At 33.6% G+C, this 24744-nt stretch overlaps 4 protein-coding genes and 1 pseudogene across 4 annotated transcripts; all 5 read left to right on the forward strand.

Annotated features, from left to right (window-relative positions):
• LOC108661183 lies at positions 375–1024 on the forward strand. Its single transcript, XM_018117116.1, has 2 exons — positions 375–757; positions 871–1024. The coding sequence occupies exons 1-2, from the start codon at positions 375–377 to the stop codon at positions 1022–1024; spliced, it is 537 nt and encodes a 178-aa protein (XP_017972605.1).
• On the forward strand, positions 5503–7225 carry LOC18605531 (cannabidiolic acid synthase). Its single transcript, XM_007038579.2, has one exon. The coding sequence runs from the start codon at positions 5520–5522 to the stop codon at positions 7116–7118; it is 1599 nt and encodes a 532-aa protein (XP_007038641.2). The 5' UTR covers positions 5503–5519; the 3' UTR covers positions 7119–7225.
• LOC18605533 lies at positions 10550–12174 on the forward strand (annotated as a pseudogene).
• On the forward strand, positions 15997–17950 carry LOC18605534 (cannabidiolic acid synthase). Its single transcript, XM_018117458.1, has one exon. The coding sequence runs from the start codon at positions 16078–16080 to the stop codon at positions 17704–17706; it is 1629 nt and encodes a 542-aa protein (XP_017972947.1). The 5' UTR covers positions 15997–16077; the 3' UTR covers positions 17707–17950.
• On the forward strand, positions 22510–24473 carry LOC18605536 (cannabidiolic acid synthase). Its single transcript, XM_018117450.1, has one exon. It carries the CDS (start codon positions 22521–22523, stop codon positions 24168–24170), a length of 1650 nt encoding a protein of 549 aa, XP_017972939.1. The 5' UTR covers positions 22510–22520; the 3' UTR covers positions 24171–24473.

Genomic DNA, 24744 nt, shown 5'->3' on the forward strand with positions numbered 1-24744 from the left:
TCCGGATGCTTGGAAACTTGATTATTATGGAAACTAGAGGCAAAGGCTAGGCGAAACATATATGATATGTTTAGGCAATGTGTTGTCACCTAGCTGATCTAGGAGTTGTATAGAGATACAATTGGTAAGCTCAATTACCTACCTAATCTACCTATCATGGTTTGTTGAGCACACTCAAGGCCATGACTATGTGGATGGGATCCTAGCCCACTAAGAGAATCCTAGTAGAGATCTCTCGAGGTAATATGGAGGGTTATCATCTTTTAGAAAATAGTGGGAGAACTATTTAAAAATTTTAAAATATTGTTTTAAATAGTTTATGCATGATGTTTACTTATTGCTTTATTTTATCTATTTAGGCATAATTTATATACATGGTTAATAGTCTGTCACTGCGGAGCATCTTGGATGCAAATAAACTCACTAGCCCAAACTTCCTCGATTGGTTTCAGAACCTCAAGATCGTCTTGAAACAGGAGAAGAAATCTTATGTCTTTGACACTCCTATTCCACCAATCCCTGCTACTGATGCTAAAGTTGAGGATAAGGAAGCATATCAACGTCATAAGGATGACGATGATCAGGCAGCATGTGTGATGCTAGCTAGTATGATCCCTGAGCTCCAAAAGCAGCATGAACATATGGATGTTCAATCCACAATTCTTCACCTTAGAGAACTGTTCGATAAGGAGAGGGCACTGAGAGATATGAGATCTCTAAAGAACTATTCCGATGCAAGATGGCAGAAGGTAGTTCTGTTAGACCCTATGTGCTGAAGATGATTGGGCTCATCGAAAGACTTAGACAATTGGGATTAGCAACGAATCATGAGCTAAGTATAGACTTAGCTCTATAATCTTTTCCTAACAGCTTTAGTCAGTTCGGGTTGAACTTCCATATGAATCGATTGGAAGCCACTCTTCTTGAACTTTTGAATATGCCAGACACAGCAGAGAGGTCCAACAGGAAAGATAAGGGATCATTGCTTATTGTTTCTTCTTTCAAGGCTCATATGAAGCAATAGAAGAAGAAAGCCCAAAAAGGGAAGACGGTAAAATCCCAAAATGAGAAGGCCTTGAAGCCTAAAAGAGGTGTCAAAAAGGACAAAGAAAAGGATATTTGCCATCATTGTGGCAAACTTGGACATTGGAGGAGGAACTGCAAGGAGTACCTAGCTACTGTGAGCAAGAAAAAGAAGTTTATTGAAGTTTCTGATTCAGGTACCATTTGCTAAATAATTCTACTTTATATATTAAAGGTATAAGATACCTCAAAGTTGGTTCTCATATGTTTGACATATTGCAGGGACCAAAGATAAAGATGAGTAGGATCTTGGCTAAAGAGGTGACCACATGGATGGACTACCTAAAGCATTAGATGCTACATTGGATGGTTACACTCCTATTTATATCAACATGTTGGATAATTTATTTAGATGTTTTTGAAACATTAATTATGTGATTGCCATGGCAATGGCTGGTGAAACATTTGTCTTTAGCATTTGGATGTGGAAGCTTATATGTTTCAAGTTTGAATAATTATTTGGAATAATTATGTCATATTTAATTATCCTAGCTTCATGTTTATCCTTGCAATGATATTTGATCAATTATGAAATATGTTCAATTGATCAAAAGATTGAATATTGATTCATATAAAATGGAACTTTCTTAAGAGCAAAACATACAGATGAATGTTCAAGAAAGAAAACAACTTCATATTGCAATATGATTTGGTCCATATCTCTCTAACATAAAAGCCCATTATGATATTCCAAACCAATATGATTACAAGTATACATTGAGATATATATACATCATGGGATGTTTAAAAGAGTTTGAATATTCCTCTCACAAAGGATCTTGGATTTAGTGGGAGCCCAATGATAATAAAAGGTTTAAAGGGGCCAAATGGCATAACATAGAGTGACATATGCATATGATGCATACAACATAGTCTAGTTGGAATGGTCCCAAGAAGCAAAAGGAACTATACGTGTATATAAATAAAGTCATATACATCCTATTATAAAGGGCTCAAATAGGAAGATATTTAGATCGCTAGTTCATGGAACTAATAAAGGGTTCTAAACATTGTTAATGTAACAATGGAGCCATAATAGTAGAACTTAGGTCTCATTAGATCTAGATATAGTAATATGACATGATGTGATGCGTGGACATCATGAAGATAGATAAAAGCAATTAACCACATTAAAGGGCATAAGCGAGTCTACATGGAGACACGATTGCTAGATGGATTTGAATCCACATGCGATGAGATAGCAATTGGCTTTGTGCTAGTGGAAGATGTTGGGATGAGCCTTGCAGCCAATTGGGATTGGTTAAGGCTTGATTCCAATCATGCAACAACATCATTCATGTTGAATGATTAAAGGTTTTCCTTCATCAATAAGACATCAATTACAACAAGTTATAAGTCTAATTGGATGAAGTCCATGAGATTAATATGCCTTGCAAGGGAACTGTAATGGGTTATGGTTATGAGATCCTTATGCATCAAAGTATAATCTCAAAATGTTCTTGGTCAATCTATTATTGAGATTGGACATCAATGATACTTAGAGACTAGTGCATTCTATGTTCTTTCTTGAGAAGTAAGCAACTGATCTCATAGGTTGAAGTATAAAGATACTTGGAACTAGAATGTAGGTGCTTGCCTAGGAGAGCAAGTTCACTGAACATGACCCGCCATGAGAAGTGCATTGGGTATTTCACTCAAGGGTCTATTTAATACTTGTCATGTGTCAGTTGTGTAAATACTCTCTAGACTTGAGACACCAAGTTGTCTTATGTGTGGAGTGTTATGCTTTGATTTCATCCTTACGGGTGCCTAACTAAGGATGCCTAAACAAGATGCTTTTGGGTATAGCATGAAGCATGTAAAGGCAAATGAGTGGTCAAGATAGGAATCATCACCCCAAGTGATGTAGGGGACATATCCTCGCTGTTCTTGGTTGATATTAGCTTATTGAAGTCCTTGACCAAGGCGACTTAAAGTTTATGAAAGGAGTTTCATAAATCTTTATAAAGCTGATGATCAAACTTTAAGAACAAATATAGAGATCAATAAGAGTAGACACCGCACCATGCTCTTATCATCTCCGAGATATATGATGAGGGAATGAATTACGTTGAAAGGCTTATCACTGAAAGGTTGAGTCAAACCATCTTAACTCTTTTAGCATTTGGGTGGCCATGATGGATTGCTAGATCCCAATCTTTGTCTATGAACTTTAGGTAGTTAACTTGATTAATGATAAATTTAAAGTAGTTTAAATTTATCTAATTCTAAGTTTAACTTAAGAATTATATGTTGAGTTCATTACCAATATGTTAGAAGCCTAATGGGTCACACACCTAAAATGAATGTTGAAAATAAAATGGGAAAGGTGATTAAGTTGGACTTAATCAAATTAGAAGTTATGAGCTTCTCAAGCACTTGATTAAAATTGTTTAATTAAATTGTGCCTAATTAACTAAATTGTTTAATTGAATCATTGGGCCTAATTAATTAAATTGTTTAATTAAGTCATTTGGCCTCATTAATTAAATTAAACAATTAAGTTATTGGGCCTAATTGATTGAATTTGTTTAATTAAGTCATTAAGCCTACTTGATTAAAATTGTTTAATTAAATTGTTGGGCTTAATTAATTAAATTGTTTAATTAAGTTATTGGGCTTAATTAATTAGATTAAACAATTAAGTTAATTGGACTTCTTAAGGATTTAATTAAATTATTTAATCAAATTACTGGATTAATTGGTAATTACAAAATAGTTTTGTAATTAGGTTTAAAATTAATCTAAGGTATAAATACCTTGCTATAGCCTCCAAACAAGGGAGTGGAGAACGGCTAAAAAAAAAAGAAGGAGTGAACGACACATTAGAAATTCTTTTGTCTTGCCGTTCTTTGGGTGAAGAAAAATAGTTTTTCATTCACTTCGTTTTTATGTGTTCAGCCCCACAATATTGTGTGGATTATGAGTTTATAAAACTCATCTTTGCTAGCACATTATCAAGGCTTAGCACTCTCAATCCTTACAGAAGGATTTTCTCATTCATTGGTGTGGATCACCATTAGAGGTTGCACAAGGATTCCTTTGACAGATTTGGTTTACAACAACCGGGATGAGGTAGTTGAGCTTTTTCGAAGGCTGATTTGGTGGTTTAACAAAAGATTCATCAACCTTTGTTATTTAGGTAAAGTGATCTGATCATATACTTTTATTTTTAATTTAATTCTATACTCAATTTAGCATGAAAGAGATCCTAGGAGGGTGAGGCGCAAATTTAATTTTTTAAATTTATTTTTACTGCGTTTTATTTGTATTTGATACATGATCAGCCCTCACTTAACAATATGTATAACACTTGAATAATAGTAGCCTATTAGGGAAAATGACTCCAAGAATGCCATTATGTGTGCAAAGAACAGTGATCGAGCTCCTTGAAAAATGAGGAGTGTTTGCAACTTCATTAACAGTTTCAAGAGTAGAATTTCCAACTTATCCCTCAACCACATTACCAGGGAAGAGGAAGGACTTGCAAGATCGGGGGTCACACGTGCAAATGACTTCGCCTACTTGAAGGAATTTATATCTTCCATTTTTTTTTTCAAAATGTTGTTCCCTTTATCGTTTTGCATTGCCTGATTTTATAAGTTATTGTTATAACATGGCAACACTGCTGACTTCAATTTTAGTGATGAACGATCACATGCTTTCCCTCTTTATTCTTGTAGGCAGGATATAAAAAATGGAAAGATTGGAAAATTGGGAAAGAGAGGAAACATGTCTTTTCTTTAAAAAATATAAAAAAGTTATGAACTCCCAATGAAGAAAGACACGTTTTGAACCTATGGTTGCAAACTTAGACCGAGAAAGAAAATTCAATTTTGATATGCTATCTCGATCAGAGTTTTCCAATCACCTCTAGTCAAGATAGGAAAAAAATAAAAAAAATAAAAAGAAAACTCTTCACGTCTTGATTCTAGAGGGTCACATAATTTGAGTGGTACGAAAGCTTTGCTCTCTGCAATCGACATGAAAACAAAGGAATCTCTGTCAATACATACTCATACGCACAAAATCAGCTTAAGAAACGAAGCCTCCTCACTTTTCAATGTTACCGCTTCATGTTGCTCTCTTCTCATTATCACAGGCAACTTGGTGATTGAAAAATATCCATAATTGATAGCATTTGATTGGTTGGTTGTTTCAAAAATACGTAGAGGGTGAGTTTTACTCTATTTTGGAATTTGGATATTCATCTAGAATGCTATGACTTTGCTGAGCCATATCCAAGGCCAGAGTCAATGAAACTTTTCATGTAATAACTAGTCAAGCCTGACACTATTTTCAAATACATGGTGCGGCAGTCATTTATCATTTTTTAAACCTATTATTAAGTCCTAAAGCAAGCATTAAACCCTGTAGCATATAAATAGGGTAACTCTAATAGCATACTTTCATACGCAAAATCCCTGCTCTGCAAAATGAAGTTACCTCCCTATTCAACGTTTCCCTTTCTTTTTGCAATTCTGTTTCAATTTTCATGGGCTATCACAGCTCGATCACATGAGAAATTTCTTTATTGTCTTTCCCTTCATTCCAACGACTCATCTTCCATTTCTAGAGTCGTTTACTCAGAAAACAATCATTCATATTCATCTATTTTGGAATCTTCTTTTCAAAATCTTAGATTTTCCACAATAGCTACCCCGAAGCCCTTAGTCATTGTTGCACCCTTGCATGCATCTCATATCCAAACAACAATCTACTGTTCGAGAAAACATGGTTTGCAAATTCGAATTCGAAGTGGTGGTCATGACATGGAAGGTCTTTCTTATGTTTCGGAAGTTCCATTTGTCCTTATTGATTTGATTAATCTTCGATCAATTGATATCGATGTTGACAATAGTGTTGCTTGGGTTGAAGCCGGAGCGACAATAGGTGAACTCTATTACCGGATTGCTGAGAAAAGTAGGACTCTTGCCTTTCCAGCTGGTACTTGCCATACTGTAGGTGTTGGTGGGCAATTTAGCGGAGGAGGTTACGGCACATTGTTCAGAAAATATGGTCTTGCTGCAGATAATATTATTGATGCTCACTTAATTGATTCTAATGGAAGAATTCTTGATAGGAAATCCATGGGAGAAGATTTATTTTGGGCAATCCGAGGAGGTGGAGGAGGTAGCTACGGGGTTGTCCTTGCTTGGAAATTGAAGTTGGTTCCTGTTCCAGCAAATGTTACAGTTTTCACAGTCACAAGGACATTGGAACAAAATGCAACCGAACTTATCCACCGTTCACAATATGTTGCACACAAGCTTCCTAACGATCTGTTTATATTTGTTAGCATATCAAGGGTAAATTCTGGTCAAGAAGGAAAGGAAACAATTCAAGCTGTTTTTAGATCCTTGTTTCTTGGTGGGGCTGATAAGCTCTTTTCATTGATGGAAAAAAGATTTCCCGAGCTTGGATTAGTGAAACAAGAATGCATCGAAATGAGTTGGATTCAATCTCATCTTTACTTTTCTGATTTTCCATTGGAACGCTCGGAGATTTTGCTTGATAGGACTGCATTTACCAAAGGTTTTATAAAAGTAAAATCTGACTATGTAAAGGAACCTATACCAAAAATTGCATTTGAGGGGTTGTGGCGAAGGTTTTATGAAGAAGAAGGAAGATATGCTGCAATGAACTTGATACCTTATGGGGGGAAAATGGATGAGATCCTAGAGACTGAAACTCCATTCCCACATAGAGCTGGCAATCTGTACAAAATCATGTATACTGTTGCTCGAGAAGAAGAGGAAAATTTGGAATTTCAAAAGTACATAAGGTGGATAAGGAGATTGTATAGTTACATGACTCTCTATGTTTCAAAGTCTCCTCGGGAAGCATATATCAACTATAGAGATCTAGATGTCGGAGTTAACAATAAAGACAACACAAGTTATGCGCGAGCAAGCATTTGGGGTTTTAAATATTTTAAGAATAACTTCAATAAGTTGGTGCATGTGAAAACATTGGTTGATCCAGAGAATTTTTTCAAGCATGAACAAAGCATCCCTCCTCTTTCGTCTTGGTAAAAGAAGAAAGTTTACTGTAATATCCTCCAAAATAAAATGGTTAATGTTTTTCCTTTTGTTTACTTTTTAATTTGAATACAACAATAGAATAAGATTCTTAAAATCAATGTGCTTCAATTGTTTTGGTGAATTATGTTTGTCTTTCGAGTCTAATATCTTGGACTATATAAGTTTTTTCTAAGCTTACTTTCTTTAAATACTACAAACACCCTTAACACAATTGTTTTGGTGACTATATAGTATTTACTTTCTTTAAATACTAGGTAATTATGTAGCGATCGCCGGTGGTTAACGCAGCGACGGTAACTCGTCGGAATTTGGTTGGGTGTCGCCGTTCGGAAGAGAGAAGGGCCGGCGAGATGCACAGAGAGAAATGGGAGTTGAGATGGAAAAAGGTTGCTTTTATAGTTAGGATTTTTGGGGTTAGGGGGAGGGGAGAATTGAGAGAAAATAAAAAGGAAAGTGTTGAGCTGACCAGCCCAAGCTCGACCAACTGAGGATTGCAGGCCTTAACGGGCTCATCCAGACTAAGCCCATTGGAGATTTATTTTCCTAGCCCATGTTTCATTGCTTATTTAATTTTTATTATTTTATGTGTATAATTCAATTTATGAAATTGATAAAAATAGTAATTAAAAAATAAACACGTGATAAAGTTAAATTCCTACGCAAATAAATTTAATATTAAAAATATTAATTAATTAGGAAAATAATTTTCTTAAATTTTTCAATTGAAAATGATTATGGAGCCTTATCAAAAGTGTTGGAGGGCTTCCTAAAGGTTATTTTCGCAAAGAAAATTATAAATAAATTATTACACATGAAAAATCAAAACAAATGCATAGTAAATAAAATTCTGAAAAATTTGCAAATTGCATGATATTTATTTGCCTGCACCATTTGCATTTTACTTTTAGTTACACAAGCAAGTGAAATTCTAACCAATCATAAAATTTCAAAGAAAGTTATGCGTGACATTTTCTTGAAAATTCCTATGTAAGAAAAAAAATTCTTAAATTTTATCAAATGTAGTGGAAATTTTAGAAAACTTTCAATATTGAAGACTTTTATTTATTTCTAAGAGAAATAAAAAATATAAAAATATAAAAAGGGTATAAATTTTTTTAAAAAAATTAGAAAACAAACAAAAAGAAACAAGGAGTAAAAGATTTAATCTAAATTTTCTTTTTANAAGAGAGAAGGGCCGGCGAGTGCACAGGGAGAAATGGGAGTTGTGAGATGGAAAAAGGTTGCTTTTATAGTTAGGATTTTTGGGGTTAGGGGGAGGGGAGAATTGAGAGAAAATAAAAAGGAAAGTGTTGAGCTGACCAGCCCAAGCTCGACCAACTGAGGATTGCAGGCCTTAACGGGCTCATCCAGACTAAGCCCATTGGAGATTTATTTTCCTAGCCCATGTTTCATTGCTTATTTAATTTTTATTATTTTATGTGTATAATTCAATTTATGAAATTGATAAAAATAGTAATTAAAAAATAAACACGTGATAAAGTTAAATTCCTACGCAAATAAATTTAATATTTAAAAATATTAATTAATTAGGAAAATAATTTTCTTAAATTTTTCAAGTGAAAATGATTATGGAGCCTTATCAAAAGTGTTGGAGGGCTTCCTAAAGGTTATTTTCGCAAAGAAAATTATAAATAAATTATTACACATGAAAAATCAAAACAAATGCATAGTAAATAAAATTCTGAAAAATTTGCAAATTGCATGATATTTATTTGCCTGCACCATTTGCATTTTACTTTTAGTTACACAAGCAAGTGAAATTCTAACCAATCATAAAATTTCAAAGAAAGTTATGCGTGACATTTTCTTGAAAATTCCTATGTGAGAAAAAAAATTCTTAAATTTTATCAAATGTAGTGGAAATTTTAGAAAATTTTCAATATTAGAAGACTTTTATTTATTTCTAAGAGAAATAAAAAATATAAAAATATAAAAAGGGTATAATTTTTTTAAAAAAATTAGAAAACAAACAAAAAGAAACAAGGAGTAAGAGATTTAATCTAAATTTTCTTTTTATAAAATATCAAATTAATTCGATAATGGAGTCTCTTCAAGAAAATCAATGATTTTCTTGAATATTCATGAGGTGAGGTGATTCTACTTAGTTTTTGTTAAAAGTGCTAGAAAAGCTTAGGGAAAGTTTTTAATATCTAAATAATGGGTAAAAAGGAAAAAAATGTAAGAAAAAGTCAAAAAAATTAAATAGTATAATAAAGGGAAATATAAGTAAATACTAAATTAAGGATTATTAATTAAAAATAAAATAAGATAACACAGGATTGATCGATACTATTTTTGAAACGAGCATCGTAGGAGTGTTAATACCTTCTCTCCATGCATGTTCAAAAAAAAAAAAACCCTTGTTTCCATGTAACAAAATTCCTAAATCTTAAAACTATTTCATACACCAAAATCTATTTATTAAATAAATTTCAGTATAGGATATTATTAAAAAAATAGATTTAAATAAGTAACCAATCACATTTAGATAAAAAAAAATTGATGACAACTCATTTTTAGGTCGGGCATAAGATTCGTAGACCAACATGTTAGATAGATGGAAATCTTGATATAATTAATATTATTTTTTCATTCACTATAATCATTCATTTTTATGAAAAATAACCATATATAGTATATTTGGAATACAGAGGAAGAGAATTTGCTAGCCTAGAATATTCCTCCATGCTTGGGCCAAAACGATTATATACAGAAAATGGAAATCACTGGATTTTGGATGTATTTAAAATATCATGGGTTGTCTTCGACTAGCAAGAAAGAACAATTGTCAAAATAAAAAATTATTAAAAAAAGAAGAAGAATTGTCCATTTGAAAATTTGGTGCCACTTTTGAACTTTCCTCATGGTTTTAATTTCAAGTCAAGCAATTGCACCTTGCTAGCCGCAGGCCAGGTAGCTGGCCGCCTTCCTTTCTGATGGGTTCTGGAATTGTATCTTATGTATTTTTCATCATCATTGGCGATTTGTAAGAATCCAAGATTGGATAAAGTTTTGATTTCTTTGAAGGAATCAGCTAGCACGAATTGGTTGAACCAATTATAGGACCATTATCTCTATACATCTAAGATATATAGATATAGATATAGATATAGATATATAGCACTTGATTCAGAGTCAAGTATGAAGTCGCCATGAAAGACGTCACGTTCTGAATCTATGGTTTCAAACTTACACCGAGAAAGAAACCTCAGCTTTGACATGCTTGATCAAAGCCTCCGATCACCTGTAGTTAAGAAGAAAGAAAAAAACAACAAAGAAAAGTCTTCACGTGGTGCATCTAGAGGTTCCATATTTTGAGCTATGTGAAAGGCATTGCTCTCTTCAAACGACACTATAAATAAGGAATTTCTCAAATTCATATGCACAAAAACAGTTAAGAAATGAAGTCTCCTCACCTTTCAATGTTGCCGCTTCTTTTTGCTGCTCTCTTCTCATTGTCTGGGCCAACTTCGGCTCAAACTCATGAGAATTTTCTTCATTGCCTTTCCCTCCGTTCCAATGACTCTTCTTCCATTTCTAAAGTAATTTACACACAAAATAATTCGTCATATACATCTGTTTTGGAGTCTACTGCACTAAACCTTAGGTTCTCCACACCAGATACCAGCAAACCTTTGGTCATTGTAACACCATTGCATATTTCCCATATTCAAGCACAATTCATTGCTCAAGAAAACATGGGCTCCAAATTAGAACAAGAAGTGGAGGTCATGATTTTGAAGGTCTTTCTTATGTTGCTGAAGTTCCATTTGTTATTGTTGATTTAGTTAATTTTCGATCAATTGATGTTGATGTAGAAAATGAAGTTGTGTGGGTTCAATCTGGTGTGATTCTTGGTGAACTTTCTTACGGGATTGCCGAATAAAGTAGAACTCTTGCTTTTCCAGCTGGAACTTGTCACACTGTAGGTACTGGTGGATACTTTTCCGGAGGAGGTTATGGCTTATTGTTTCGAAAATACGGTCTTGCTGTTGATAACATAATTGATGCTCAATTCATTGATGTTAATGGAAGAATTCTTGACAGAAAAGCCATGGGAGAAGATTTGTTTTGGGCCATTCGAGGAGGTGGAGGGGGTAGCTTTGGAATTGTCCTTGCATGGAAATTAAAGTTGGTTCATGTTCTAGCGACTGTGACTGTTTTCTCCATTAGCAAGACCTTAGAACAAAATGCAATCAAATTTCTTCACCGTTGGCAATATATTTCACATGATCTTCCTAATGAAATGTACTCCTCGGCTACTTTACGTAGGGTGAATTCTAGTCAAGATGGGAAGCAAACAACTCAAGCTTCCTTTAGTTCACTCTTCCTTGGTGGCATTGATGGGCTTGTTCCCTTAATGCAAGAGAGATTTCCTGAGCTCGGACTAACAACGGAAGATTGCATAGAGATGAGTTGGATTGAATCCATTCTTTACTTTGGCCAACTTCAAAATGAATCCTTGGATATTTTGCTGGATAGGAGTTTCAAGACTCCTCTTATGAGCCCATCCTATAAAGGTAAATCTGACTATGTGAAGGAACCTATCCCTGAAATTGCATTGAAGGGTTTGTGGTCAAGACTTTCTGAGGCAGACGTAGAATCTGTTGTTGTTGGTTTTTTTGCTTATGGAGGAATGATGGATGAGATTCCAGAGACTGCAACTCCGTTTCCACATAGAGCTGGCAACTTGTACAAAATCTTATATAACGTAGGTTGGCAAGAAGAAGACAACATAAACTCTGAAAGTTACATAAGTTGGGTTAGAGGACTTTATAGTTATATGAGCTCTTTTGTTTCAAAATCTCCTCGTGAAGCATACATCAATTATAGAGATCTTGACATTGGAACCAACAATAAAGGTAATACAAGTTATGCACAAGCAAGTATTTGGGGTCGAAAATATTTCAAGAATAACTTTGATAGATTGATGCATGTGAAAACAATGATTGATCCAGAGAATTTCTTCAGACATGAACAAAGCATCCCTCCTCTTTTTTCTTCGCGTAAGAAAAAAGCTCATTAGTATGAGCTTGGCGAAAAACACTTTTAGAAAAAGACAATAAAATATTTTATTAAAAATAATTGTATTGTAAAATAAAGAATTTCTGAGTTTCTTCAATGGCATTTCTGGCATACGCCTAGCCTGATTAATTTATTATGTATCAATGAGTAGCTGATCTTTGAAACAAGTTGGAGTATGTTTTCTTTGTAATAAATTTGAGTAAATTATTCATTTGATCATTTTATTTTTTGAGTTTTTTATTTTAGTCATTTAATATTTGAAAAATCACAGTTTAATTATTAATATTTACAAAAATTATCATTTTGATCACTCAACCATTAAAAGTTAACGACTTTTTAACATTATTTTTTCACATCTGCTGATCTTAGTCACATGGCATATTTATATTAGCTTCTATGTCAAGTGGCATCATTCACATGTCACAATAAGTTGACATTAAATATCACGTCAAATAACCATGAGTTTCTAATGGCTAGTTAACTACAGCATTAACTTTTATAATTGGATATCAAAAGGTGATTTTTTAAAAATGAGTGACTGTCGACAATTAAGTAAAGTAATCAGTTGAATAATTTATTTGATAGATTTTAGCATTTCTTCTTCTAAATTTCTATTTGATGCTATAAAGTTCAATTTAATACATGTATGTATATGTTTTTTTATGAATTTAGCACTTATTTATTCAAATAAATACATAATAAATTTTAGCCTTTCTTTCTTCATATTTCATTATTAGATACAATAACGTGCAAATGCAAGTAGAATTTTTAGCTTCTGGCCCTTTTGTGTTCTAAAGATTCAAAATAGTGTAATGCATTACATATTTGCTAATTTATTGTGCCAAAAAATTCTCTGACTTTTGTCAAAGATTTCGCGAAAAAGTTACCTACTGATGAATCAATATCTTCCAAAGAACAGAAAGGGATTGTTGCCTTCTGTGTTCATACAGGCTATCCTACGTTTCTACAAATTAAAGACAGTTGCTATTGGAATTCGGATTATCCACTTACTCATTATTCGTATGTGCTAGAGTTCAAAATTTTAGGCACAAAGCTATTTAATCATTGAAATTAACATCAAGTTTATAAAGTTAAGTAATATATTAAATTAAAAATATATAGTGAAAGTTATACATACAATTTTTTGAAGCTTTTTAATGTAGCGGCTGTCTTTATGTTAAATATATACGCCATAATTCAGCTTGCTTTTAGCTTTAAATAAAGTCGGAGTGAGCAGTTTTGTCCAATAGGAGAGGTTAAGAGTAATTGCCGGCCGACCCAGCTTGAGTTCTTTGCATACTTTATTTTTTAAAACAAACGCAACTAGTAATTTTCGGATTTGGTAATCATTTCAAATCACTACGCAAGTTTAATAAATGAATATTCGATATTTTATTTTGCCTGAAAAATATTGATATTTTTGTTTGAAAATAGTCAATTATACTCTTCTTTGAAGTATAGAAGAGAAGAAATTTTTTTTGGAGAGGTACAGTATTAGCTAGAGGAGAAGACTTTGCTAGCCTAGAATCCTGGATATCCTCGGGCTGGGAACAACGTACAGAATATTCATAAATTTAGCATTTTACTCGATTATGGGCATAATATTTAAAGTTTATGGAGTTGTTATATATCTTTAAAAAAATAAGAATTTGGTAAATGATTGTAGAAGAAAACAAAATATTTAATAATTTATTTTTCCTGGTAATATGGATGAGCTGATTATTTTGGGGGTAATTAATATCATTTCAAATAATTTAGCATTGTACTTTCCTATCCGCACTTGTGTAAATTATTCATCTTTTGTAATGCTTTAAAATTATATAGTTCTAAGCAAAAGGACAGTCTCTTACCGACCACTCCCATCTGCATTAGAAATGTTTTACATGCTAAGAGCACATTCCTTTGCATTGGAAAAAGAAGTTATGGTTAGTGCAATTCGCTTTTAAATTACCTTTACTGGTAAGTGTTTTTTTTTATAAATAAAACGTAATTATATCCATCCATCACTATTAGATGCGAGACATGCCTTTAGCCTTGTTAGCCTAGGACTCTAATGGCATAGAAGCTAGTGTGGGAAAAGAGCTGTACAATTACAAAAAAATCTCTACACGGTGGCTAGACTCCACAAGGACAAGACGAAAAGGACGACAAAAAACGGCAGGGACCAATTGTAAGGTAACAATGAATTGCTCCTGCCACAAAAGTACTATCAGAGCTAAGCCAAAAGACCTAGGAACCTTTCTACGTTTCACAAATAGATACTGCCAACGGAAGAGAGAAAAAAAAAGGACCCCAATTCAAGAACGTATATCTAATTGTCTTCAATTGCATTGGAAAAACTCATACATTTCATCAAAGTGTTGGCATAGTTTAGGAAAATTGAGAAACTACATTATCTTTCCATGTTCCCTTAATGTGCGTTAATAATGTATATCCAATTCATGAACGAAAATCTCCAATTATAAAATATTTTTGAGAGATTTGCACAAAGGATTTTTTCGATGTAAAAATTTTATTTATTTATTAACAAAAAATAAAAATCATAAAGAATGAGTTATATTATTTAAAATTAAAAATCTGTAGACACCTAAATAAAAAAAATTAATTAAAATTAATTCAAATTAAATAAATCAGTTAGCCATAGAAAAAGAAAAACACAAAAATTAAACAAAAAAGAAAAACAAGGAGAGAGGCCGACGGAAGGTTGAGATCTGAGAGGAGAGAGGCCGACCGAAGGGTGAGATCTGAGAGGAGAGGAGAGAGGTCGACGGAAGGGTGAGATCTGAGAGGAGAGAGAAGGCCGACGGGAAGAGAAGGATCGTCCGACAGAAGGCGAAGAGATCCGCCGGGAGAGAGAGAAGAGAAAGAGAAGCCGACGGGAAGAGAGGGAGGACGCCNGTGCCTTCTGTCATCAGTTTTTACTTAGGTTGTCCTGTTCATGGTCATTTGTTCTCATTCGGGGTTGGGTAGTTCTACAGAGTGTCTTTGTAATTCAGACGTGCTCTTCATGCGGAACCTTGTCTTCTTATCTTTGGAAGAGTGGTCCTGCATGTTTATGTTTTCTATTCAATAATATTTTCTTATCTTTCAAATAAAAAAGTAATATCTCTTTGAGAAGATAAACTTGTTTTGTCGAGTACCCTTAAGGAGAGAAAAATTTTTAAAACTCTTTCAAATTCCACGTTGAGATGATAGGGTTCCCTAACCCGCTGATGGTATTATAGGAGGAGAATTTGCCAGCACATTGAATCCTAGCTGATCGGGCTGGGCCAATGTACAGAAAGGCAATAGTTTTTTGTATTTTACTTGACTAAGAACAGATAGTGTTTAAAATGTCAATGAGTTGTTGTATCATTATTGAAAGTCCAAGTCAACCGTAAGGTAGCCGCCCTTTCTTGATGACTTTTTAAATACAGAATCACAAATTAACAAGATCGAGTATCATATTGAAAATTTACTTTTATCATCATTATGCGATATTGAAGAATCCAAGCTCGTCGTAAGCGCTGATTTGATTATGTAATACACGACATTCAAGAAGAAATCAGCAGACACCGTCCAAAATCAATAAAGATTTATAGATTTACCATACAATACTCCAATTCTGTTCTTGTTCGTTTTCAACGTGTCAATTTGCCAAGAAAGTCAGGTCTTATGATCTTTTTGGTTCAAATTTATATTAAGATCATAATCTTCAATAATGCCGCACCAAGTCTCCTGCCAATTATTCCTTCCCAATCAATACAGCTAAGCTTTGCTTTTAAAAAGAAAAGTCAAGCAATCCATCAAAGGAAAAAATAAAAAATAAAAGGCCATTCCCTCATTTCGAAGGTTTACATTTCTTTGGACCTCCTATGCAAGCAATGCTCTTTGCAGTACAAATATGGGAACTCAATAAACTCATATGCACAAAATTAGCTTCAGAAAAATGAAGTCTCCCCGCTTTTTAGTGTTTTCATTTCTTTTTGCTGCTCTCTTCTCATTGTCACGGGCAACTTCATCTCGTACTCATGAGAGTTTTCTTCATTGCCTTTCCCTTCATTCCGAAGACTCCTCTTTCATTTCGAAAATCATCTATACACAAAATAATTCTTCATATTCGTCTGTTTTGGAGTTTTCAATGCATAATCTCAGGTTCTCCACGCCAACCACCCCCAAACCACAGGTCATTATAACACCATTTCATGAATCCCATATTCAAGCAACAATTTACTGTTCAAAAAAACATCGGCTTCAAGTTAGAACTCGAAGTGGTGGCCATGATTTTGAAGGTATTTCTTATGTTTCTGAAGTTTCATTTGTCATCATTGATTTGATTAATTTTCGATCAATTGACATTGATGTGGAAAATAAAGTTGCATGGGTTCAGTCTGGAGCAATTCTTGGTGAGCTATATTACAGAATTGCTGAAAAAAGTAAAACTCTTGCCTTCCCAGCCGGTATTTGTCACACTGTAGGTGTTGGTGGATATTTTAGTGGGGGAGGTTATGGCTTATTATTTCGAAAATACGGTCTTGCTGCTGATAACATAATTGATGCTCAATTCATTGACGTTAATGGACGAATTCTTGATAGAAAAGCCATGGGAGAAGATTTATTTTGGGCCATTCGAGGAGGTGGAGGGGGTAGCTTTGGCATTGTCATCGCATGGAAATTAAAGTTGGTTCCTGTTCCAGCAACTGTGACTGTTTTCACCATTAGCAGAACATCAGAACAAAATGCAATCAAACTTGTCCACCGTTGGCAATATATTGCACACCAGCTTCCGGACGGAACATTCTCCTTTGTTGTCTTAAGAAGTGTGAATTCTAGTCAAGATGGGAAAAAGACGGTTTTAGCTTCCTTCAATTTATTCTTTCTTGGTGGCGTTGATGAGCTTGTTCCATTGATGCAAGAGAGATTTCCAGAGCTTGGACTTGCAAAGGAAGATTGCACTGAAATGAGTTGGATTGAATCTATTCTCTACTTCGGTCAACTTCAAAATAAATCCTTGGATATTTTACTTGATAGGACTTTCCAAAGTCCTCTCCTTAGTCCAGCCTTCAAAGCAAAATCTGATTATGTAAAGGAACCTATTCCTGAAATTGCATTAGAAGCGATATTGTCAAAGCTTCATGAGGAAGAAGCAAAATCTGCAGGTATATTTTTTTTGGCTTACGGGGGGATAATGGATGAGATTCCAGAGACTGCAACTCCATTCCCTCATAGAGCCGGCAACTTATACAAAATCTTATATACCGTAGGTTGGCAAGAAGAAGACAACAAAAATTCCCAGAGGTACATAAGTTGGATTAGGAGAGTTTATAGCTATATGAGCTCCTTCGTTTCAAAATCACCACGAGAGGCATATATCAATTATAGAGATCTTGACATTGGAATTAATAATAAAGGTAGCACCAGTTATGCACAAGCAAGTGTTTGGGGTCATAAATATTTTAAGAATAATTTTGATAAGTTGATGCGGGTGAAGACAATGATTGATCCAGAAAATTTCTTCAAACACGAACAAAGCATTCCTCCACATTTATCCTGACGGAAGGAGAGAGACAATTAGAGTATATATAACTTTGGTGGATACTTTTAATCCGAAAAGCAGAGTAATGATTTCGATAGTGATCATAGTGCTAAATAAAATGTTTGATTAGTTCTTTGTTACCGTTTCTGGAATAATGCATGAGTGGTATGCCTAGCCTACTAAATAACATACCATTCATTACCTTTGGTTGAAACAATTTAAAGTGTGTTGACAATAATAAATTTTAGCCTTTCTTTCTCCAGATTTCATTAGTAGATACAATAACGTGCAAATGCAAGTATAATTTTTAGCCTCTGGCCCTTTTATGTTCTAAAGATTCAGAATAGTGTAATGCATTACATATTTGCTGATCTGTTGTGCCAAAAAATTCTCTGAATTTTGTCATACACTTCGTAGAAAAGTTATCTAGTGTTGAATCAACATTTCCAAAAAATAGAAAGCGATTGTTGACTTTTGGGTACATATTATTAATAATCAAAGCAAAGAGTATAAATATACTTCAATGAATTTGTTTCAGCCTAAAGATAAAAATAGGTTAGGCCATTCAATCTTTAGTTCATCAATAATCTACGTCCCATGAACTCTACCAAACAAAATTTGATTTTACAGCAAAAAACAATTCTGATTGCTGAATTGGTCCTCCGATGTAAGGTTCTATACATACCATATCTTTAAAGATGATTATAATATGAAGATTACTTATATAAAAGTGTCTTTTCACTTGAAAATTTAGCTGACATGTTGTGTTTCAATGCTTGTTTAACGAAAAATATAATTTAATAAAATTATTAATTTATTATTATTATTAAAAGTAGAGTTGACACTTGTGCATTAATGGAATGAAGTTTTAGTGATCCGAAAAGAAGATGAGGGACAACAAACTTATGTGCTTGGGATCCTACTCCTATGGTCACAGCCCATATGCTAATTGACTCATTTATAGGCTTCATGGGCTCTGTGAAATGGGTGGGGAGTAAAGCCCTTCTTTTAAAGTCAAACAGTTGAAACCTGGCTCAACCAGAGCTGGTTTTCAAATCAGAATTAACTTCAGGAACTTGGAATCTCCAGAACAACTCTAACAAAATCAATCTTAAAAAATCCAAAGAACATGCTCAAATCTCACTTGAGCTTCGAGCAATTAACATTGTGCTTTCCAATCATATGCCTTTCACATAGTAGCAAACACTTGATTGTCAATAAAGAAAATGAGAAGTGGTTAGGAGACTTAAGGGTCAATGGCTCACAAAATATTGTTCAATAGAAGATTTGGTAAATAAAGAGCATATATAATTTATATAAAATTTTTAAATCAGCTCTAATATATACAAGCTTTTAATTAAATAGTGCTTGTTTGGTTTTATTTTTTTTCAATTTATCTACTTTTTAAAAGTAAGTTAAATATAAATTTTGAAAAGTTCTTAAAAAAAACTATTTTTTAAATAATAAAATTTAAAAAAAAAAAGAGTTTTAGGAAAAGCTTTTATGAGGAGCTTTTTTTTTCTTTTTTTAAAAATAAAAATTTTTTTTTTGTTTCAAAAATATCTTCATTTATTAAAAATAATTACAATATTACCCTCTTAAAAAAATACTTTTTAAGATAATTTTAACCAAAATTATAACTTATAAAAAAAAATTTAGTAAACAGCTTCAACTTAATTTTAAAAATTATTATTTTCATAAGAATTTTATAATAGTTTTTAAGCTAAAAAAAAATCAAGTCAAATAAACTCTTAGTATAAACCACACTACGATATTTTTTGGGTTTGAAAATAAAATAGAAGTTTTTTCCAGTTATGCTTGAGGTTATAATTTGATTTATTTTAAAAATATAAATTACTTGAATTTTTCGATTAACAGGAAGAGTATATATAACCCTCATTCATTTAAAAAAATTCTCACTTATAATTTTTTTATAAATCACTATTTTAAAATTTTTTCCAAATAATTATTTTTTGTTATTCAATTTAATTAGATTGTCATTATCATTACATTTTTTAACTTATTGTTTACTAATTTAGTAAATACTTTTATTAATCAAAATAGACACATAAAATAAAAAAAATATTACTTGAGTTTGAGATTTATGCATAAGTGGGCGAACTCTTCTAAAAAATTGGGTTGTATTTCGGCCAGCATACTTCAAAGATCAACCAGACTAAGGGCCGGTTCTAACGGGTCTGACTGATCCGACCCGCTTCCTCTCAGTAGCCTTTCCCCTTTGTCTTATCCTCTCCCTTGAAACGGCGCCGTTTAAGATTCCTATAAATATCCCAAAAGCGCTTAAAATCCCATTTTCTTGTTACTCAACGCCTCTCCTCCTCTCTAAAAATCCTCACCATTCATAACCTTCTCTCCTTTCGCCACCGTTCCGCCGTCGGCCACTGCTGAAACACCTCTCTTTTTTCATCCTCTCCCTCTCATCCATCTATCTTTTTACTGATTTCCTTTTCCTCCAAAACATTTCTTTTTCCCTGAAAAAGGATTAAAAACTGAAACTCATTCCCCACATTTCTGGGCGCCGTCGCTGTCAGTCGCAGCAGGAATACTCCTTTCTTCTCAGTCTTTCCCTTTCCTCCAGAATTCCATTGGTTGATTTCAAGCAGCAATTTATTGCTTAAGAAAACAAAAGTTCCAAATTAGAACAAGAAGTGGTGGTCTTTTTTATGTTTTTAAGTTCCATTTGTTATAGAACTCTTGTTTAATTTTCCATCAGTTGCCATTGCTGTAAAAAATGATGTTGCATAGGTTCAATCTGGTGCAACTTTTTGTGAATTTTATTACGAGATTGGTGAACAAAAATAGAACTCTTGTTTTTCCGGTTAGAACTTGTCACAGTGTAGGAACTGGTGGATACTTTAACGGAGGAGATTATAACTTATTGTTTGGAAAATACGATGTTATTGTTGACAACATAATTGATGCTCAATTCATTGATGTTAATGGAAGAATTCTTGACAGAAAAGTCATAAGAGAAGATTTGTTTTGGGCCATTCCAGGAGGTTGAGGGGGTAGCTCTGGAATTGTCCTCTCATGGAAATTAAAGTCGGTTCATCTTACAGCGACTGTGACTGTATTCGCCATTAGCAAGACCTTAGAACAAAATGCAATCAAACTTCTTCACCGTTGGCAATATATTGCCCGTGATCTTCCGGATGAAATGTAATCCTCGGTTACTTTAAATAGGCGGAATTCTAGTCAAGATGGGAAGCAAACACTTCTAGCTTCCTTTATTTCTTGGTGGCATTGATGAGCTTGTTCCCTTAATGCAAGAGAGATTTCATGGGCTCAGACTAGCAACGGAAGATTACATTGAGATGAGTTGGATTGAATCCGTTCTTATCTTCGGCCAAATTCAAAATGAATCCTTGGATATTTAGCTGAACAGGAGTTTCAAAACTCCTCTTATAAGCCCATCCTACAAAGGTAAATCAGACGACGTGAAAGAACCTATCCCTGAAATTGCATTGAAGGGTTTGTGGTCAAAACTTTCTAGGGTATTTTAATGTATTCGATAAATTTCAACATTTCTTTCTCTAAATTTCTAGTTGGTGCTCTAAATTTCATTTTAATGTATTTCTTTACGAATTTAGCGCATATTTATTCAAATAAATACATAACAAAATTATAAATATATTCGTGGAACATTTGTGTCCAGGTATCTGACAGCGGTTGGTGAAATATTGACTAAATATCCAGTGAGGGTCCTCATTCATAATATTGCCCAATAATGACGGTATCGCTTTCATATTCTTATGAATGGTAGACAGCTTGTGCGTGATTTTTTGGGAAGAAGCGATAAGTGCTATGTTTTGACTATATACAGTACCTGCACTTGCGTATTTTGTTTGAATGTCTAAACGGGAGTTAATCAATTGCATAAGAATATTACTAATTATAATTAATAGACGAAACTTTAAATTCCTCTTTTCGTTCCCCTCTTATCTCATTTTCTTTCAATATTTCCTTCAAACCTTTCGTAAAGAAATAGAAATTATATAGTATAAGAGGGAAAAGTTTGTTTATTACGTACCATCAACATTCTCTAATTCACAATAGATCTACATTTTTGTTTAAAAGTAATCAATAACGAATTTCAAATATAGAGAGTATAAGAAGAGGAGATTTCTTTGGGGTACATTAATACTATAGACTATAGGAGGAGAATTTGCTAACCTTCAATCCTAGGCTAGGACTGGAACAATGTACAGAAAATCAATAATTTTTTGTATTTTACTCGATTAAGAATTTAAAATATTATTGAGTTGTTTTTAAATAAAAAATAAAAAATTTGATTAGGTTTTCAGATTTTTTTGGTGGGCTTTGTTTGGGAGTCCTTTATCGTTATCCAAAGTTAAAGTCGACCATAAGATACCCGCCCTTTCTTGATGACTTTTCCAATACTGGAAATTTATTTTTATCATCATTTGCGATATTGAAGAATCCAAGCTTATTGTCAGGCTGATTTGATTACGCAATACACCAAATTCGAAGAAGAAATCAACAGAAACCTTCCGAAATCATTAAGATTTATAGATTTTACAAAACAATTTTCCAATTTTGTTCTTGTTCATTGTTAACTTGGAAAGTTGCCATGAAATTCAAGTTTTATAAATTTTTTGTTTCACATTTATTTAAGAATAAACTTCAGTTCAAAGAGGCTTATATTAAGTCATCACCTAACCCTTCAAAAGGAAAAATTAAAAATAAAAATAAAGGGTTATTATATCATACCGAAAGTTCACATATCATTGGACCTCCTATGTAAGCAATGCACTTTGCACTGTATAAATAAGGGAAATCGATAAACTCATATGCACAAAATTAGCTTCAAAAAAATGAAGTCTCCGCACTTTCTAGTATTTTCATTTCTTTTTGCTGCTTTCTTCTCATTGTCATGGGCAACCTCGGCTCATACTCATGAGAGTTTTCTTCATTGCCTTTCCCTTCATTCCGAAGACTCCTCTTTCATTTCGAAAATCATCTATGCACAAAATAATTCTTCATATTCGTCTGTTTTGGAGTTTTCAATGCATAATCTCAGGTTCTCCACGCCAACTACCCCCAAACCACAGGTCATTATAACACCATTTTATGAATCCCATCTTCAAGCAACAATTTACTGTTCAAAAAAACATGGACTTCAAGTTAGAACTCGAAGTGGTGGCCATGATTTTGAAGGCATTTCTTATGTTTCTAAAGTTTCATTTGTCATTATTGATTTGATTAATTTTCGATCAATTGACATTGATGTGGAAAACAAAGTTGCATGGGTTCAGTCTGGAGCAATTCTTGGTGAGCTATATTACAGAATTGCTAAAAAAAGTAATACTCTTGCCTTCCCAGCCGGTGTTTGTCACACTGTAGGTGTTGGTGGATATTTTAGTGGGGGAGGTTATGGCTTATTATTTCGAAAATACGGTCTTGCTGCTGATAACATAATTGATGCTCAATTCATTGACGTTAATGGACGAATTCTTGATAGAAAAGCTATGGGAGAAGATTTATTTTGGGCCATTCGAGGAGGTGGAGGGGGTAGCTTCGGCATCGTCATCGCATGGAAATTAAAGCTGGTTCCTATTCCAGCAACTGTGACTGGATGCATCGTTAGCAAAACGTTAGAACAAAATGCGATCAAACTTGTCCACCGTTGGCAATATATTGCACACAAGCTGCCTGACGAAACATACTCCTCGGTTGCCTTAAGAAGAGTGAATTCTAGTCAAGATGGGAAAAAGACTGTTCTAGCTTCCTTTAGATTATTCTTTCTCGGTGGCGTTGATGAGCTTGTTCCATTGATGCAAGAGAGATTTTCGGAGCTTGGACTAGTAAAGGAAGATTGCACTGAAATGAGTTGGATTGAATCTATTCTCTACTTTGGCCAAATTAGGAATAAATCCTTGGATGTTTTACTTGATAGGACTTTTCAAAGTCCTCTCTTTAGTCCAGCCTTCAAAGCAAAATCTGACTACGTAAAGGAACCTGTTCCTGAAATTGCGTTAGAAGGGCTATGGTCAAAGCTTTATGAGGAAGAAGCAAAATCTGCCGGTGTACTTTTTGTGGCTTATGGGGGGGAAATGGATGAGATTCCAGAGACTGCAACTCCATTTCCGCATAGAGCTGGCAACTTATACAAAATCTTATACGCTGTAGGTTGGCAAAAAGAAGACAACAAAAATTCCCAGAGGTACGTAAGTTGGATTAGGAGAGTTTATAGCTATATGAGTTCCTTTGTTTCAAAATCACCTCGAGAGGCATATATCAATTATAGAGATCTTGACATTGGAACTAACAACAAAGATAACACTAGTTATGCACAAGCAAGTGTTTGGGGTCATAAATATTTTAAGAATAACTTTGATAAGTTGATAAGTGTGAAAACAATGATTGATCCAGAAAATTTCTTCAGACATGAACAAAGCATCCCTCCACTTTTGTCCAGATGGAAGAAAAGAGGCAATTAGAGTGTATATAACCTTGGTGGACGCTTTTAATTAGAAAAGCACACATCATAGCTCTAAATAAAATGTTTGATTAGTTCTTTGTTACCATTTCTGGCTGGCATAATGCATGAGTAGTATGCATAACCCATTAATTACCTTTGGTTGAAACAAGTTAATGTGTGTTGACAATGATAAATCTTAGCCTTTCTTTCTCCAGATTTCATTATTAGATACAAAAACATGCAAATACATGTATAATTTTAGCTTTTGGCCCTTGTATGTTCTAAAAGATTCAGAATAGTGTAATGCAGCACATTTTTCTCATTTGTTGTGCTAAAAAATTCTTAGACTTTTTTCAAAGATTTGACGAAAAAGTTATCTAACGTTGAATCAATATCTTTTAAAAAACAACAAGGAACATGTCGGCTCTTGTGCTCATATAAGGTATCTAACGTTCCTACACATCAAAGACTTTTGCTATCGGTATTCGGATTATCCTCTTAACCACTATTCATTTGTGCTAGAGTTCAAAATTTTAGACACAAAGCTATTTAATCATTGAAATTAACATCAACTTTATAAAGTTAATTAATAT

Source organism: Theobroma cacao, chromosome 3, assembly GCF_000208745.1.
Source record: "Theobroma cacao cultivar B97-61/B2 chromosome 3, Criollo_cocoa_genome_V2, whole genome shotgun sequence".
Lineage (NCBI taxonomy): Eukaryota > Viridiplantae > Streptophyta > Magnoliopsida > Malvales > Malvaceae > Theobroma > Theobroma cacao.

What these genes read in the sequence shown, in the direction of transcription:
- LOC108661183 (XM_018117116.1), top strand. Translation starts at nt 375, where the DNA reads ATGGTTAATAGTCTGTCACTGCGGAGCATCTTGGATGCAAATAAACTC. An exon ending in AGATGGCAGAAGGTAGTTCT is followed by an intron (nt 758 to 870) that starts GTTAGACCCTAT and finishes TTTTCCTAACAG; the next exon opens with CTTTAGTCAGTTCGGGTTGA.
- LOC18605531 (XM_007038579.2), top strand. Translation starts at nt 5,520, where the DNA reads ATGAAGTTACCTCCCTATTCAACGTTTCCCTTTCTTTTTGCAATTCTG.
- LOC18605534 (XM_018117458.1), top strand. Translation starts at nt 16,078, where the DNA reads ATGCACAAAATTAGCTTCAGAAAAATGAAGTCTCCCCGCTTTTTAGTG.
- LOC18605536 (XM_018117450.1), top strand. Translation starts at nt 22,521, where the DNA reads ATGCACAAAATTAGCTTCAAAAAAATGAAGTCTCCGCACTTTCTAGTA.